Source organism: Mustela erminea, chromosome 18 (assembly GCF_009829155.1).
Source record: "Mustela erminea isolate mMusErm1 chromosome 18, mMusErm1.Pri, whole genome shotgun sequence".
Taxonomy (NCBI): domain Eukaryota; kingdom Metazoa; phylum Chordata; class Mammalia; order Carnivora; family Mustelidae; genus Mustela; species Mustela erminea.
In genome coordinates, this window is record NC_045631.1 from 31,010,608 (window position 1) to 31,027,205 (window position 16,598).

Consider the following 16,598-nt stretch of genomic DNA (forward strand, 5'->3'; position numbering starts at 1 on the left):
CAGGGTGTCCACAACTTTCTCTTGTTGTGTCTCCTTGTGGTAGGAACCTTGGATTGGTGGGTGGTCTCACAGCGCCCACACCCCCCACCCCTTGCCACTCACCACAGCTAGCTATAAGGACCTTTCAACTACAGCGCTTCACTTTCCCGTGCTAGTGGTTTTTATGCAGAGCCTTTAATGTTACTTTAACAAATGCTACTTTAACATAGTCTTTTGTGGTTTAGCAATGATACATTTGGTAGCCATCACAGAGGAGGGAAGGATAGACTGGAAGCTTCTAATTTTTTTTTTTTTCTAATGTGAATCACATGCATTTAACAGACAAAATGATACAAGGGTACAACAGTGCATTATCTGGACCACATGATTTGTTAGTAATTTACACAGTAAGGCTAATTTTCTGTGGTGTTTTTTTCTCTCTATTTTTTCTATATGAGATAGTGACAGACTAAAATGCATTTGACACCAACACAAGAAGTTGGATTAAGTGTAGAGAAGAGTAGAAAGTATTTGGGTTTAGGTATCAGACAGAACTGGGAGTTTGAATCAGATCTGACAGTTACTACCTGTGTGGCATTGGACATGTAACCTCTGGGAGCTTCAGTTTTCCCACATCTAAGATGGATAGTAATGTCTATTTAGAATTAAATCATATCGTATATATACAGTGCATAGAACAGCATGTGGCACCTATCAGAAACAAAATAAAAAATTTTTTCACACCCTTACCCTGACCTCTCAGAAATAATGAGGCATTCAGAGTTAGAAAATTGGAACAGGGTTGAGATTAAAAAATTCTTCCTAAGATCTTAACTTAATAAAATCCTAATCAGTCAGGGTCATGGAGCCTAGTTTGGAAGCTAAAAATATCAATAAGATTACCTCCTGTGGTCAGTTTAGTTCCAGGATTCTTTGCTAGTGTGTCAGAAAGAACCTGGGCACAAGATGCCCCTCTAAAGATTCCTGGGAGTGAATGAGTTGACAGTTGGAATTCAGGAGTGGTATCCTAAATCATGAAAAATGGGCCTTAGGAACGAGGGTTGAGACTGTGCCATTTCTTGTAAGCTTGTGGCCTGGATTCCATTAGGCTCAGTGCCTGGATATCCCACAGGCACCTCAAAACTCATCATTTGTCAAACTGAACTCATCATCTCTCCCCTCCCCCAAACCTGTTCCTCTCCTCATCTTTCCTATTTTGGTAGATGGCAACATTATCCATCTCAGCACCCTATTCAGACTCTCTGGCTCCTCCATTTTGCTCTTCAGCCACATTAAATCAATCACAAAGTCCTATTGATTTTAACTCCTCAATTCCTCTTGCCTCTGCTTTCTCTTCTACACCCCTACTGTGGCAATCTTGGTTCCGGTTCTTATCACTACCACCTGGACCACTCTCTCAGCTGTCTCATTGCCTCTAGTCTCAGCATTCCCTGCTTTGGCTCTCCTGCAGTCCATCTTTAGAGCTGCTAAAATCCAAGATGACCATATTATTCCTTTTAAACAAATCTTTTCATGACTCCCCATTGCCTACATGATAAAGTCTAGCCTCTTTAGGATGGTAGGTACCCTTTGTGATTCTGACTTTTTAATTTTTAGTTTCATCTCCTGTCTTCTCAGGTGCCATAAGCATCTTTCACCATGAGCTACTAGGAGTGTACTTAATTGGGCTGCATTTCCTCAGGTCTCCTAGCCTTTGTGCAGCCCACTTAAGATGATTTTCCTTTTTAGGTCTGCCTTTTCTTTCCTTTTCTGAATGTTTCTTTCTAATTCAAGATTAGCTCAAATGTTACCTCTTTAAGGAAGGATTGGATGTCCTTCCTTTGAAACTCAATAGCCTACCTAGTACAGCAGGGCTTTCATTATATTGGGACTTTTGGTATAGATTTCTGTACCCTTTACTGGTGGTCAGATTATGTCTTATTAACATCTGTATATCCAGCGCAAGCACAGTACTTGACATACAGTGGCAACCCAGCAAATGTTTGTTGAATGAAATATGTAGCCAAGCACTGAAGTATGAAATATATGCCAGGCTTCAAACTGTTTTTTAAAAATCCCCCAGTTTTATAATCTTACCAGTCCAATCAGTATGAATCATAGAATCAAGGAAATCAGTAAAATCAACTTTTCTTATCATAGGCCTGCTCTCAGTTGTGACTGCCCATAGGATCAGGACAGGGCAACCTCCTTAGTGCAAGCTAGGCAAATCGTCAAGAGGCCACACCACTGGACAGAGTTTCTGAAGGCTCATGATGGTACTGCTTTTCTTTTTGTTTTTGCGAACAGTTTAAATAGTGACCCTTGTTGGTACCCAGGCACTTGCTTGATTACTGCAGTGGAGTATCACCCTGCTTCTATTCAAAGGTTGGGGTAGGGGGGAGTGTCAGCCCTCAGGTTATGGAGGGGGCCTGGGTTTGAAATGTAGCATTTTGCCTTAGCTCAGCGCTGCTTATGGAGCTCTCCCATCCGTATGACAGTCCTCTTCTCCCCTACAGGAATCCTGTGAGGAAATAGCCTCTGGGTTTGTCCCAGTCTATTCTTTACTCCAGGAGACAGAAGGCTAAGCTCCTTTATCATTCTGTCCTTGCTAGATCTATTTAGTGCTAGAATAGGCACAGATGCAGTTTTCTGTAGCTGGTTAGCAAGTTATTTATGATCACTCAGGCCACTGGCAGGAACATGGTCAGTTTGCCAAATCTCAAATCCTTTCATTGGGACAGGGATGACTTGTACAAGTCAAACCAAAATATAGTGTAAACTTTTTATAATTGATGTGTTCCCATAATTTCCCAAAATTCCTGTGTTCTTATGACTTTCTGAGTTCTGATTGAATTTCCAGTAATGTTCTCTTTCTCAGAAATGCTTAGTGTATCTGTTGACCTTTTGCTGTGGGTCTACCTATGGAAGGCAGAAGTCCCTACTTAAAAAAAACAAGTAAAAATTGCTTAGCATCTTTCTTGAGGGGTTTTAGACCCATTATAGTAAGTCTTTGAAGTTCCTGTAGAAATTGTTATTAAATGCTTTGTGGACTGAAGTCTAATGGAAGAAGTATGGTAATCAGTACAATAATCTGTTTCTTGGAAAGCTCTGATCTCTTGGGGATAAGGTAGAGTCTTTCATGATTCTTACTAAGGTCCAGCAATCTTTTAAAAATTGTTGCTGATGCTGCTGAAGTATTATAAACATTGTACTGGAGTGTACTGATTTCCTGCTACTGGCAACATTTCCTCCTGATCTCTAGAAAAGACTAATAGAATTTTGTATGTCAGTGGAACTACGCCCAATGAGGTGATCTTTTCTGGAAACTTACATGGTTCTCATAAATCAGTTGGATCACCTATCATATAATAAAGGAGGACCAGGAGAATATGAAGATATATGTTATTCCAGGGAAAAACATCTTAAAGTCAGGAACTCTTGAGACCTAGGCTTTGATCTATGGCTTAGCTTTCATAGATGAAGGTTAATGTTTGATAGTCTTACATTGCTTTTAGTCAAAGAGATAGGCACTGTTGAATTCTGGTACTATGATAACTACATCTCTATTTTGTAAGTTCTTGAAATGTTATGTTTTGTGTGTTCTAGTATTAATTCAAGTGTGGTCCATGGACTGACAGCACAGTATCATCTGAGAGCTTGTTAGAAAAGCAAATTCTCCAGTCCTGTGTGGTGGGGCTCCAGGAGTCTCTTTTAGCATGCTCTCCTAGTGAATCTCAATGCATATTGAAGTTGGGGAAGCAGTGTTCTAGAGCATCATATCCTAAAGTGTGTTTTCTTAGTTTTTTAGTAAGTGCCACACCAAAAATGCTTCCAGTCATGGCCAAATGAATTTAGAAAATGCTGGGCTAAACAAAGTTAAGCTTTTTGGTTTTTATTTTTTCATCTGGGGGGGTTACCAGATTTTACAAAATTATCTACCACTCAAAATTATCTGTTGGACTCTCAACACATTGAAAGTAGAATCCGAAGTCCTTATCATGGCCTTTGAGGCCCTGCATGATCTGGCTGTTGACTCTCTGATCTCATTTCTTGTCTTTCTTGCTCTTGCTCACTATACTTCACCTACACTGATCTTTTAGCCAAGCACACTCTTGCTTTAAAGCCTTTGCCCTTGTCATACCCACTGCAGGAAAATCTCAGGTCTCTACTTACATGTTTCTTCTTTAAAGGGACTCTCCCAGGTCATCCTATATAAAATTGCAGCTCCTGCTCTTCACCCCAGTCCTTTACACTATTTTTCATCACAGCCCTCACTACTGTCTGACATTTACAGTATTGTTTGTTGATTGGTTTACTGTTTGTCTCCCCCCATGAGAATGTAAGCTTCATGGAGAGTTTATTCTTTGGAGTTCCTTAGTACCTGGACTAGTGCCCAGCACATAGTAGGTTACTTAATAGGTATTTATTGAATTAATGAATAAATGAGTGGAGAGAAGAAATTGTAGACTAGAAAGTAACAGTAGTAGGACAAAGTGTGGCTGCTCAGGAAAAGTGCATGAACCTCCCAAAAAGCAGAGGACACTTGCAGGGCTTGGTCCTCCAGGGTCTTAGAGTAATACACTATTATAATTGATCTCAAATCATTGATTATTACCATGAAGACCACTGAGACATGGGGAAATGAACTTCATGTATTTTTGTCTATAATCATGGAACAGTAATGACCATTTCATACAGAATGGACTCCTGGTTAGCTCTCCAGTGAAGTATTTTCCTTAGTTCTTTTCCCTATCAATTATCTGTCCCTAGGAAATCATTCACTTTCATGGCTTCAGTCATTATTAATAGACACTGGCCAAATTTCTGTGTTTAGTACTCAACCCTCTCTCCTTTATTTCTACTGCCAAACGGACATGTCTACTTGTATGTCGAATTTGCACCTTCAGATTCAAGATAGAGCTAAAAGCATCATTTTCTTCCCCAAGTCATATTCCTCTCTGACTTTTTCTTTTGGTAATGGCAGCAATATCCTCACAGTCTTTGAGGCTGAAAACCATTGGAGTACTCCGGAAGTCTCTAGACTTCACCTTTTCTCATTGAAACAGTTGTTCCATCTTCTATAATACTCCCAATGTTTCTTACTTCTGTATTTGTTTCCTTTATGGGGGGAGGGTTTGTTTCTGCCCTAATACTGGACTATATGAACTATGCCCCCAAATGTGCTCTTAATCCATCTTAAACAGATTCCTCAGTCTGACTCTTAAGATACTGCCCAGTATGGCCATGAATTTTCCAGACCTTTTTATGTCCACTGCTTCTTCACATCATTTCTCTGATCTAGCTGAACTGGACAACTTGTTCTTTTCCCTACTCTTTCTGAGACCTTTTGTTCCAGGGAGCTCATTCTGCTCCCCCTGACAAGAAAGCTTTTCTTATTGTCCATGTTTATTAGTATCCTGTCCATTCTTTAACACCCACATCAAATATCCTCTCCTCCAAGGTGGCTTTCTGATACCTTGAGAAAAATGTGTTTCCTTTTCTTTTTTCAATATCACTTATGATTGGCATATCTTAGCTCATTTAATAATAGTTTGTATCATTATTTTGCTGTTACCACTGTACTGCAGGCAGAGACTGTCTTAGGCATCTCTGAATCTCCACAGTAGGTATCTAATATATATGTATTGACTTGAAATGAAATACCATGACCCAAACTGTATTTTGTAATAGCAGTGCAGTCATATCATGGACTAATAATGTTCTTTGGATGGGGAACTCATTGCATGGGGTCATATTCCCATTCAGGCCTCTTGGGAGTGGTATGGCCAACGTTATTAATCATTTGACACAGAAAAAGTGCAGAAAGTTTAAGTGATTGCCAGTGTCACACAATAGAGGACCCAGGACTCTCAAGTCCCAGTCTGCAGGTGTGATTCAGGCTTCTGTTAGTAACTCTTTCTCTTCTGGAAAATAATAATTGCTATTCTTTAGTTGTTTTTGGCATCTGAATGGTTGGAGCAAGGGAAACTGAAAGGCTTAATCCATTTATCCTCAAGGGATAAATTCAGATTCAGATGCCCAGGTCTCAAAATGGCAGTTGCCTCTCTGCTTCTAAATCTGGTGTCTGGGGAGCAATCCAAAGAGAGTCTGCCTCCATTCCATCCACCCAGTGCTCACCCTCCCACAGATCCTACAATTCATTTGAACTGATAGAACTCCTGCTAATTGCCTCTTATTGGCCTGTTATAAGAAGAAGCATGGGGAAGAGACAAAGCCTCCCTATTCACATTCTCAGTGGGCAGCAGGGGTCTCTGCAAAAATAGAGAAACTGGGGCCCAGGCTATTCATTTTTGAAAGTCAGGACAAGATCTTCCACCATTCAGAATCCCACATTATAATCACAACACGGCATCCTGGGATGCTATTTTCTCAAATGGTCTGCTAGAAATCTAGAGCCTGTTTAATATTAGAGTCTGTTTAATAAATCAGCACTACATTGACTTTTTTTTCCTCCAGAGTGATACGCACTTTACATTTTAATTTCACTATTTTTTTTTCCCATTTGGAGGTGAGAAAGAGAGAGAGAAGGGGCAGTGCTTTTCATGAAAACATCAGTTCTTGTACTTATGTTTTAAGAAAGCAAAGTGAAGGCAAGAACTGCAGCCTGATAACTGAACACTCTGTTTAGAATTCCCTCCTCTCCATTGGACCTTAGCTAGGTTTCAATAATTATTGCTCAGGCACATAGTCTTGGAGCTTTGCTTTCTCTCAGACTTGTACACAGTTCTAGGAAGGGTTGTTGCCAAAGCCATCATGTGATTTATTGACCCTCCACTGGGACAAGGGGGAACAGATATAACTTTGTGATTTTATTATAAGGAGGCTGGGTTAATATTTCTAGGTGAAACAAGCTACTATACCAAGTTCAAACATCTGAAGAGGGAGGTTAAGAAACCCTGAGTGTGGGGTGTAAGGATTATTCTGTCCTGGGGCTGTACAGACGTCGTCTGAGGCAGGGAGCAGGAGAAGAAAGGACACATTGTGACCCATTTCCAACACCTCCTGTGTGTAGAGGCGGAAGTTCCTTGCCTGCAGAGGGACACGCGCGGAGGAAAAATAGGAGAGTTACAACATGGCACTTACATAAACAACACCAAACTGGCATAAAACATCTAACAAAATTACACGACTTCAAGCTTGGAATTTTTATACAACATAAATATTAGGGTTCAGCCCATTTAATAATGCTATATAAAATCAAGATTTAAGGCAGTAATGTTCCACATAAACTCTGAAAACAACATTTATGCTTCTTATAAAAGCAGAAAATGATTGCATTCTGTGGGTTTTTCAAAATGATGAATATAATTACATGAAGCAACAAAAATGGATTGAATTAAAAATCTACTAGTTTCAATTTAAGTTGGTTAAAGGGGAAAAATGTAGTTTCTGGCCAAGGGTTGAAAAAATTTTACAAGTATCCAAAAAAAAAAAAAAAAGTTGTATGCACTCTTAGGCAGTTAGGCAGCCCTCTCCCAACATGTGTATGTAGCCCAAGAGTCACCAATGAAATATGAGCTGCTTCAAACCTGCTAAGCTCAAGAAACCCTTTAATAGTATCTACTGTCACAAGTAGAGCTGGTGTGTTTTTTTCTCCTCCTGAGTACATGGCCACCCCTGGAATAATCCAGTTTCTCCCCTAGTGCCTTTATGGCATCTTGTGCAATTTATTCTTCATGATTGTTGGCTGTTTTGGACTAACCTTGCAGTACTGACTTAAAATCTGAGCAGTACCGCAATGGAAGAACACTCTTAGAGTCTCTAATCTATGTCCCTGTGACCATAGGTCAGGGGCCAATTCTGGGTTGTTGCTCTGTTATTTAAGAGAGCCAGTTACTCCTGTGATGGGCTTCCTGTTTATAGGCTAAACTTGGTTGATTTTGTGTGTTGTGTATGTGTGTGTATGTGTGTGTGTGCTGGGTATGGGGAAATGGTGAACCTAGGCCAAAAAGAAAGAAAAAAAAAAAGACGAGAAATGAATTCAGCCTAATGCTACATCATGTTAACTTACTAGACAGAGCCTAATAAACTTTTACTGTTCTCTTCTGTGCCAACAGTTTTTCCTGAAGTTGCTTATTAGTGGAGGTTAGATTTGCACCTTTCGATTTAGATAAGATGATAATTTCTCTATTTGTGACAGCAAATTCTCTATTTCTCTGTTTGTGAAATTCTCTATTTGTGAAAATTTCTCTATTTGTGAAAAGATAGCCATGGCATAACCTTGCCAGTGCTGTAAGTTATACTACCACCAATCTGCTGTTCTTAGATAAATAATTTGTATATCTAAGTGTATACCTATTTATTTATTCTCCTTGACTTGTGCTATCCCGAAGCTGAGACTTGGTGTCTTTTCAAGGTGGACTAGTGAATTATTTTTCCTTGCTTGACCAGACCACAATAAAGCCGGGTCCAGGAGCTGTGGAAGAGGTCAACATGCAGGAGATAGAGAAAAGGGGCAGAAGTGGAGTCTGTGTCCACTTGTAGGTGTCAAATTCAAAGTGTATAGCATGTGCAAAGTGGTATTTAAATCACTGAAAATGAACTCATATATATTTTTTAAACTTCTGAAGTTTTATACACAATGCAGTTTCCATTAGCCATAAAAGAAGATAAAAATGGTAAAGACTAGTACCTGGTGTAAAGGTGTATTGATCTGCTTAAGGAGGGCTTTCACTGCCATCTGGAGCTCGTAGAAGAACAATTGCATGGGGCAGTCAGAAGTATGATCCACACTTTCCATAGATTCAGAGCCAGAAAGCTTTTGGACCCATTCCCACTCCTCTCTGTATGTTGAGTCAAGTTAAAATTAGAAATTTAACAAAAGTTCAGAACACAGCTCAGAACATTTTTACTGTATATGTCCAGAACCTGGATAACCAATTTTTGGTGGCTAAAACTCAATACAATTCATGAAATTTGAATTTTTTGCCACCCAAATGGAATTTTAAAAGAGCTTTTGCTAATTTAAGATTAGTTCACCTATCCAACCGTATACACCTCAGAACAGCAGGTCTAATTTTTATCAATCAGTTTCTGAGATTGGAGCTTTGAAATATTTGGTAGTAATTTCCTGACTGTCTTCATTTTTCTTTCCCTGAAGATCCTCTGTAAGTTCTAAGGCCCTACATTTTACCACAGGGGCATCTGCTGGTTAATTCAGCAGTTGGGTAACCACAGGACTCTGGTCCAACTCAGGCAACAAACCACATGGCACATTTCAACCCTGGCCTGTTGTAATCGTGGGGACTATTTTGGTTTCTTACCCCTTCCAAGAGCTTGAGGAGAATCACAAACAGGAACACCAGACAATTCCAATAAAAGGAACCAGGGGACACACATCACTGCTTCCATCCTCCTTTCAAACCAGTCATCTGTGTCTTTATTCTGCGTGCTCTGTAATCCTTCCTAATGAACTTTTCCAAATGTCATGCAGAAGGGAGGGGAAAAGAATGATGGTGGGAGAAAACACATCTGGTTTGTCCCCCAAAGGCTGTTCTTCAAAAGGAGCTTAGAAAGATCAAGGTAAATGCTTCCTGGGAACACTGTTTCCACAGGTATGCTAGCTAGCACAAGTCTCTAAACACGTTCATTTGGCCCAGTTTCTCCTCTTTCTAACTGTACAGGGAGCAGCAATATGCTCTTAGGAGCAGGCTAGAGAGTGAAGGGAAGCCCTCCTCTTGGGGCACAGAAAGAGAGGAGGTGCTAACATATGTTTCCACCCGCATGAAAACATTCTGAGGGCTCTCTCCAGTGGGCTATACCAGCCTGGGCTCCAGTCTTTGTGTCAGAAAATGAAGTTGATTATGACATGAGCTTTTCATCAGAAAACAATCTCTTTTAACAAACTATCCTCTTAAAAAAGTTTCTGTGTTCAGGGTATCTGTTTCCTTTTAATTCCTACACTGGAAAATACTATGGAGAATCTACCCTATTGTCCCAATAAGAGAAACAAAATAAAAATTAAATCCTATTTCAATCTGGGCATCCTCTTGGCTTCACAAATTGAAATCTTGGAGGACCTGCTTGGGAGTTGTTTCTTTTCTCCCATCACTGATATTGAACTAAATGAGGGGGTTCTGACTAGCACAAGCATTCACAAAACCTAAAGGAGCACACTGCTAAAATAGCATCTATAATCAAGTTAGAGAATAAATTACAAGTAGAATACCATGAACCATCTACCACTATCTAAGCAGGTTAGTCTATAAGGATGAGGATGAGATGGAACTGGCAAGAGTGAAGGCTACTGGAATCTTCTGTAAAAATGAAACTTGGATCCTTGTCAAGGGGAAATTAGTTGGTATAACCACTAACATATAGAGTCTAAACCTTTAAGACACAAATCTAGAAAATGGATGAAAGTAACCATTGCTGAGCCAACCCACAAGTGAGCCATGTAACTAACCTCTTGGGAAGGATTGATAAGATAACCAAAGTTGATGTAGAAGTGACCACCAGATGGCAGACTTAAGGTCTGGGTGTAGTTGAATAGTTGAAAGATGAGAATATGGCAGCTAGTGAGTTCTTTGAAGAGCCCATCATCATTTCCTTTGTTGTCATCAAATAGTATTTAATAAACAATACACTACAGTTAATAAGCTACTGTCACTTTATGGATCAAATTTTAAGTGACTGAATTAGAATGCCTTTTGGTTAAGCAAATCCATAGCTGTAACTAGAATCTGCACATCTAATTTGTACTGTGAAGCCTGATAAAGGCTCAAGAGTTCTTATCTATTCTGTCCTTTTTTTCAGGTTGAGCACAATTCAGTTTATTATAGTAGATTTTCAGAGGCCTTCTGAAGGGCTAGTTGTAAATCTGAGCCAGATTACCAAGATTGGGCAGCTTTCCCAAAGCTAACAGGGTAATTCACCATAATGCCAAACCGTGGAGCAGTTTCCAGAAGCACAGGCCTTGTTACTTTTTTTCTTCTTTAGAGAACCATAAAGAGTACAGGAAACATACAGTCCTCAGGCCAGAGGGTTAGGGGTGGGGACACTGAGCACAGGAGGATTCTTTAAGGGGAAATTGCTCTACCAGAACCCATTTCTACAAGTGATACTTAAAAAAAAAAAAAAAAAATGACTAAGTTGTGAAGAAAAGATACCAGAAATAGAATGTTAAAAGAAAAGGGCATTTATTCATTAACGAGTTGAGTATTGGTGGTTGCCTGATGAATACCATAGAGAGGAAGTGTAAGGAGTGTGCATCTCCTTCATGGGCTCACTCCTTCCACCAACCATCACCACAAAACCTCCTTATCCTAATGCTAAAATGCAGCTAAGCCTCTGCCCCGGTGTACTGGCACCTGGGGACATCTCATCATAGAAACTACAGAAACTAAGTATCAGTTTGCTTCTGACTCATCAAACCCATCACTTGAGCCATGGTTTCATCACAAGGAAATCTGGATTCCTCACAACTTACTTGGAAATGTTATTGTTTTCACGGATCTTCACGTGGCAGAGAATGTTGGGCAACTTTTGGGTAACCAGAACTTTGATCTGATCCACAGAGCTACACAGCTTTAGGTAACCCAGATATAATCCAGGAGAGAGACGCTGATGACTCCTTTTGTGATAAGAGAGAATATCCTGTAGGGTAAAGAACAAAACAACACATAGAACACCTTGAAAAGGTAATCTCAAAACTTTTTCCTTTCTTAGGTACACAATGTCATAAATGAAAGGAGCTCTAGCTAAGCAATTAGGTAAGAAGCCTTGGATACCACCATGAATGTTAAGGACATGTTGGTGGTACAGGCAAGCTTATCTTCAGGAGAATTATCCTCCAAGTCAAGTAATTAGTCATTAATATAGCCTGCATGCCTCCTATTTCCCTCAGTTTTCAGAGCCAGGATAGGTGTATGGATTGTGACTGGGAATGGGAAACTAAAAAACTAGAATTCATAATTTCTGTCCTTGCAGGGCTAATTGTTTAGCTGGGGGAAACAGAAATTTGCAAGTGTCAAAGCTGACAAAGCAGTACAGGAAGCCTCATTATTTCCGAATAATTGGTATCTAGGAAAAGTCTTATTACTGAATGACATAGTTTAAAATTGGATCAAAATTTTATGGTAATTAGAAAATGACTTGGTTGATTCTTTATCTTGAAAAATGAAACAAAAGTAATAGCAACAGGTTTGTTTATCTTACATTATTAACACTTAATTCTGAGGATGAAGAAAGAATCAAGTATTGATTCCCTTTTTTTGGGGGGGCTTAGTGTTTTAGGCTAAATTGTCTGATAGCTGAAATGCTATTCCTCATGTTTAACTTATACAACATGATCATTAAGAGGATATTTTCGCAAGAGTATTTGAAGTCTTCATATCTTTTCCCTGGCTTTTAAAAAATGTTGATATTCAGGTCATTCTCCTAGGATTCTTGTTCATTTTGTGTTCTTCAGTTGTTAACTGGCCTGCCACTGCTAGATTCTCAATTGGCAGTAGCTTTGCCTGTGATTCGATCAGGTCTCCGCATCATCTTCATCAGCTTTAAGAAATTCTGTATCTTTTACAAGATTTTAAAATTTGTCTTGTAATAGATTTGCCTGGAATTTGCATTGTATTTTCACATCATAATATTCCCCAGGCAGCAGAGACTGAGTGAAGCTATAGGTGCAAGAGCAAGTGCCAGCCTAGTGAGCGCGGAGGGATGTTTGAGTGGGGTCGTGTTTTATGTGTGGTCGGCTCTCCGGTGAACTTTTTTTGTGGTGACTTCTGCTTCCCTATACAACTGCAGGAACTCAGAGAGTGAGTAAGTAGAAATATGTATCAGTAGTTAAGACCTTTTTCAACCTTTGGGCACTGGGGGAATTGAAACAGTTAGAAGTGATGAGTCGGGTAAGCATTTGTATAGGCCGGAATGTAGCCTGGTTTTCTGAGGGAGTGAAAAGAAGGAAATGCAGGGAAAATTAAAAGGAAGAGAAAATCAAACATTTAAACTTGTACAGAATTCTATATGGAACAGAGAGATATGAAGCCTTCCTTGACCTGTATACTCTGAAGGAGTGATCCCTCCTTTGTGGAATTCATGATCTGCAACATCTACCATATGCTATTGTGTATCATCTCCTCTGTCCTATCCTTTATCAAACATACTGAGTTCCAGGCACTACAGGAGACACTGAGGTTTCAGGTGAACATTATGTGATCCCTACTTTTGAGAAGGTTGAAAAAGACAGATGAGTAAACAAATGACCACAATATTCTGAAATCGGTCTTATAATAGAGGCAATGGAGGCATACAGAGGAAGGAGTACATACTATTTTTCCTCTTTTATGTTCTTTTCTTGAACCAGGCTATGAAATTAATTGCAGTACTATGTTTTCTATTGCTTTGTGTCCTTAGTACCCAGTGCTATTTCTGTATATAGTAGATACACAACATGTGAAAGTCAGGACAGGTCCCTAAGCCAGAACATAGGAGAATAGCAGAAGAGGGACAAAATAAGCATGGTCACAGTTGGGAGGAAGGCATAACTAGCAGGTACAGAAAAGCAAAGGCTAAATAACTTTTATGATATTTGGCAAAAAAAAAAGATTAGAAAAATTGGATTTTGTGTTCAAGAAGGAAGGAATTTTTATTAATGTCAGGAGATGGATAAGGCAGAACTTTCTGATTTCTCCTATCTTACCTCTTTACAAAAGATCACAGGAGTGGATTGGAGAAAGTTCAGTCAAAGTGAAATTTTGAGAAATGAACATGTAATAAGAGAAACAAATGAGAGAAGGGGAAATGGAAGTATTCAGATCAGCAGAACTGGATAATATGCACCCTAGAGATACTTGCTGTACAAGCAGATGTGGCCACAAACCCACAGGTCATTATTTTTGAGAAGTGATGGGGAACTGGAAAAGTCCCTAGAGACTAGAAAAGGGCAAATATACCTATCTTTAAACAGGAAGGAGAGACACACAGATGACCCTGGTAATTAAAGACCACCAACTTATTGATCTTTGAATAAAATGAGAATGAACCATCAAATAATCAATTTTCAGTTACCCAGGAATCCTGAGACACTTTTAAATAGGAGTCATCATGGTTTTGTGAAGGGCAAATCATACAGACAATGTTAATTTCCAGTAACAAAAGAGCAGAATCCATAGACCAGGGAGAAGTCTCCAGTGTGATCTGTTTCACTAGATAATCTGGCAAAAGTAGAATCTTGACCACATTACTTTAATAGGCTGACTATCTGGGTTGAAGATTTGTGGATGATGGAGGTGGTGTGGGAACAGTAGATATGTTGAGTGATGGCCCTATAGGGACTTGTCCTGAGGGCCTGTCTCTTTAGCTTATTGAGGGCCTGTCTCTTTAGCTTATTTATTGATGTTTCAGACAAAGAAATGAAGAATGTGTGTATCAAAATGGTGGGTCCCAAATTTGTTGTGGTTTTGATTTTCTAGAAAATAGTAATAAAGCTCTGAATGATCCTATGCACTGGAAAAATAAGCTATCATAATTAGAGTTGAAACTTAATAAGAAAATGTCTTTGTAAAGACCCAAACCCAGGAAAACAAATACAGGATGGATATAAGAGAAAAACATGTGGGGGTTAGAACTAACCACAAATAGAATGAGAGTTAGGAAGACACTGTGGTTCGTAAAAACCAACACCATTCTTAAATGGAGTAATTTACTCTTTTGTTCACTTTTTTAAAAGGACTGACTGAACTGACTGAGCATCTGCCTGTGTTTTCCTGCCTTTCATAGTCATTTATCCTTCATTAGTCAGATTGTTTTTAGAGCCTGAGAAATGTATGGGAAGAGAAAGAAACTGTCCCATTCATATAATCTTAGGTACACTAGGAAGGACTTCTAAACCAAATCCAAAGCCTTAGGGCCCATATAGTGCCTGATTTGACTTCTAACCTGTTTATCTAGCCATTAGTTTCATTACGGTCCAGTTGTGTCTCTTATCTCCAGCCAAAATATATTGTTTTTTCCTTCCTCAGACATATCCCAATGTCTCTTCTTTCATTCTGTTGGTTCATGAATTCACTCACTCGACAACTTTTATTGGGCACCTATTGTGTATCAAGGGTGTTGTGCGAGAATATTAATGACATCAGTGAGATGTGATCTTCCCTTTCATGGAACTCAGATTTCCATGTGTGAGAGAGACACGTAGCAAATTTTTCTAACTCAAGGTGACAAGGGTTGTATAATATCCATTGTGAGCCCAAGGGAGGGTTATATCTACTCTTCCATTTCCTTACGCCTCATTTCTCTACCATGCCCTCTATTTAATTCTCTTTATTCTTCCTTCCTTCTTCCCTCCCTCACTTCCTTCCTTCTTTTCTCCCTCCCTCTCTCCTCTTTCCTTCCTATCCTCTCTTTTTCTCTTTTTTTCCTCCACCTGTGAACTTAATTTACCTTTCATGGCTCAGCCAAATGTCACCTCTTCTACAACGCCTTCCCTGATATTTCCAGGGAGAATTAATAGCTGCTTTGTCTGTGCTCCCATAGTACACTGTTTGTACTGCTATCAGGCTCTGGTTTAATTCTGCCTTGTATTACCTTGATTTGTTTACAAGTCTGTCTCCCTCCCTTGACTGAACTCCTTGAGAGCAGGGACCTTGACTTACTCATTTGTTTTTCCTATAGCACCTAGAAGGGTTCCTGGCACCTAGCTGGTGCTGAAAAAATGTTTATTAAATATGAAGTGAGAGGCCCAGAGGTAGTGGAATCTGGGGCTGGGCCTCTTGAAGAGAATATACTATGTTGGTAGCATACCTTCCTGGTAGACCAGTAAGGATCTATCCAACCACCCTCCCTTGAGCAGGTATCCTAAGAGCTTGTTAGAAGAATGATAGATGCTTTTCTAGTAACTACAGGGCTTTTGTTTCATTGCAGAGAGAATAGAAACTGAATTGTCCAGGGATAGCAAAGGTCATAAAATGGTGGCCTGGGTCTTTGTGGGCCCAAGATTATATGGACTGCAAAAATTTTTAAAAAAATTTTTAAAGATTTTATTTATTTGAGAGAGAGCATGAGTGGCAGGGGGAGGGGCAGAGGGAGAAACAGACTCTCCACTGAGCAGGGAGCCTGACTCCGTCTCCATCCCAGGATGCTGGGATCATGACCTGGGCCAAAAGGCAGATGCTCAATGGACTGAACCACCCAGGTGCCCCAAGAATTTAAATTTTCTAAATTATTTTCTAACCTTTAACAATAAAGAGATTTAATTCAAAACTCTATAGATTTTCCAACTTCTCTTTAAAAACTGGAAAACATTTCAACATTGGGACCACGTTCTTCCACTGTAGTTAGATGAGGCTGAGTGGGGTCTTTAGATGGGACAAGGGCCCTCCAGATTAGTCTCTGTTGCTTCTGCTTGTTTTCTTTCTCTTTTTTTTGAGATGTAATTAATATACTATAACATTCACCCTTTTAAAGTGTGAGATTCTGTGGTTATTTTCCTATGTTCACAAGCTTGTGTGACTATCACCACTACCCAATTCCAGACCATTTTCATCACTCCACAAAGAAGCCTGGCATTCATTAGCTGTCATGCCCTAGTCCCTCCTCCCTTTGCCCCTGGAACTACTCATCTACTTTCTGTCTCTGTGGATTTGCATGTTCTGGATGTT

General features: G+C 39.6%; 1 protein-coding gene and 1 long non-coding RNA gene across 4 annotated transcripts in view; one reads left to right on the forward strand and one right to left on the reverse strand.

The window, feature by feature from the left end:
- The window catches only part of ANKFN1 (ankyrin repeat and fibronectin type III domain containing 1), a 489,950-nt gene that overhangs the window by 25,258 nt on the left and 448,094 nt on the right, over window positions 1–16,598 (reverse strand). For both annotated transcript variants that reach the window (XM_032320627.1, XM_032320628.1), the window contains 3 exons: window positions 11,429–11,595; window positions 8,633–8,783; window positions 6,861–7,029 (listed from right to left, as the gene is read on the reverse strand). In XM_032320627.1, the coding sequence (XP_032176518.1) occupies window positions 6,861–7,029; window positions 8,633–8,783; window positions 11,429–11,595 (487 nt within the window). The remainder of the gene's footprint in view (window positions 1–6,860; window positions 7,030–8,632; window positions 8,784–11,428; window positions 11,596–16,598) is intronic.
- Window positions 1–16,598, forward strand: part of LOC116577433 — a 69,965-nt gene that overhangs the window by 23,992 nt on the left and 29,375 nt on the right. The gene's annotated exons all lie outside the window — the stretch shown is intronic.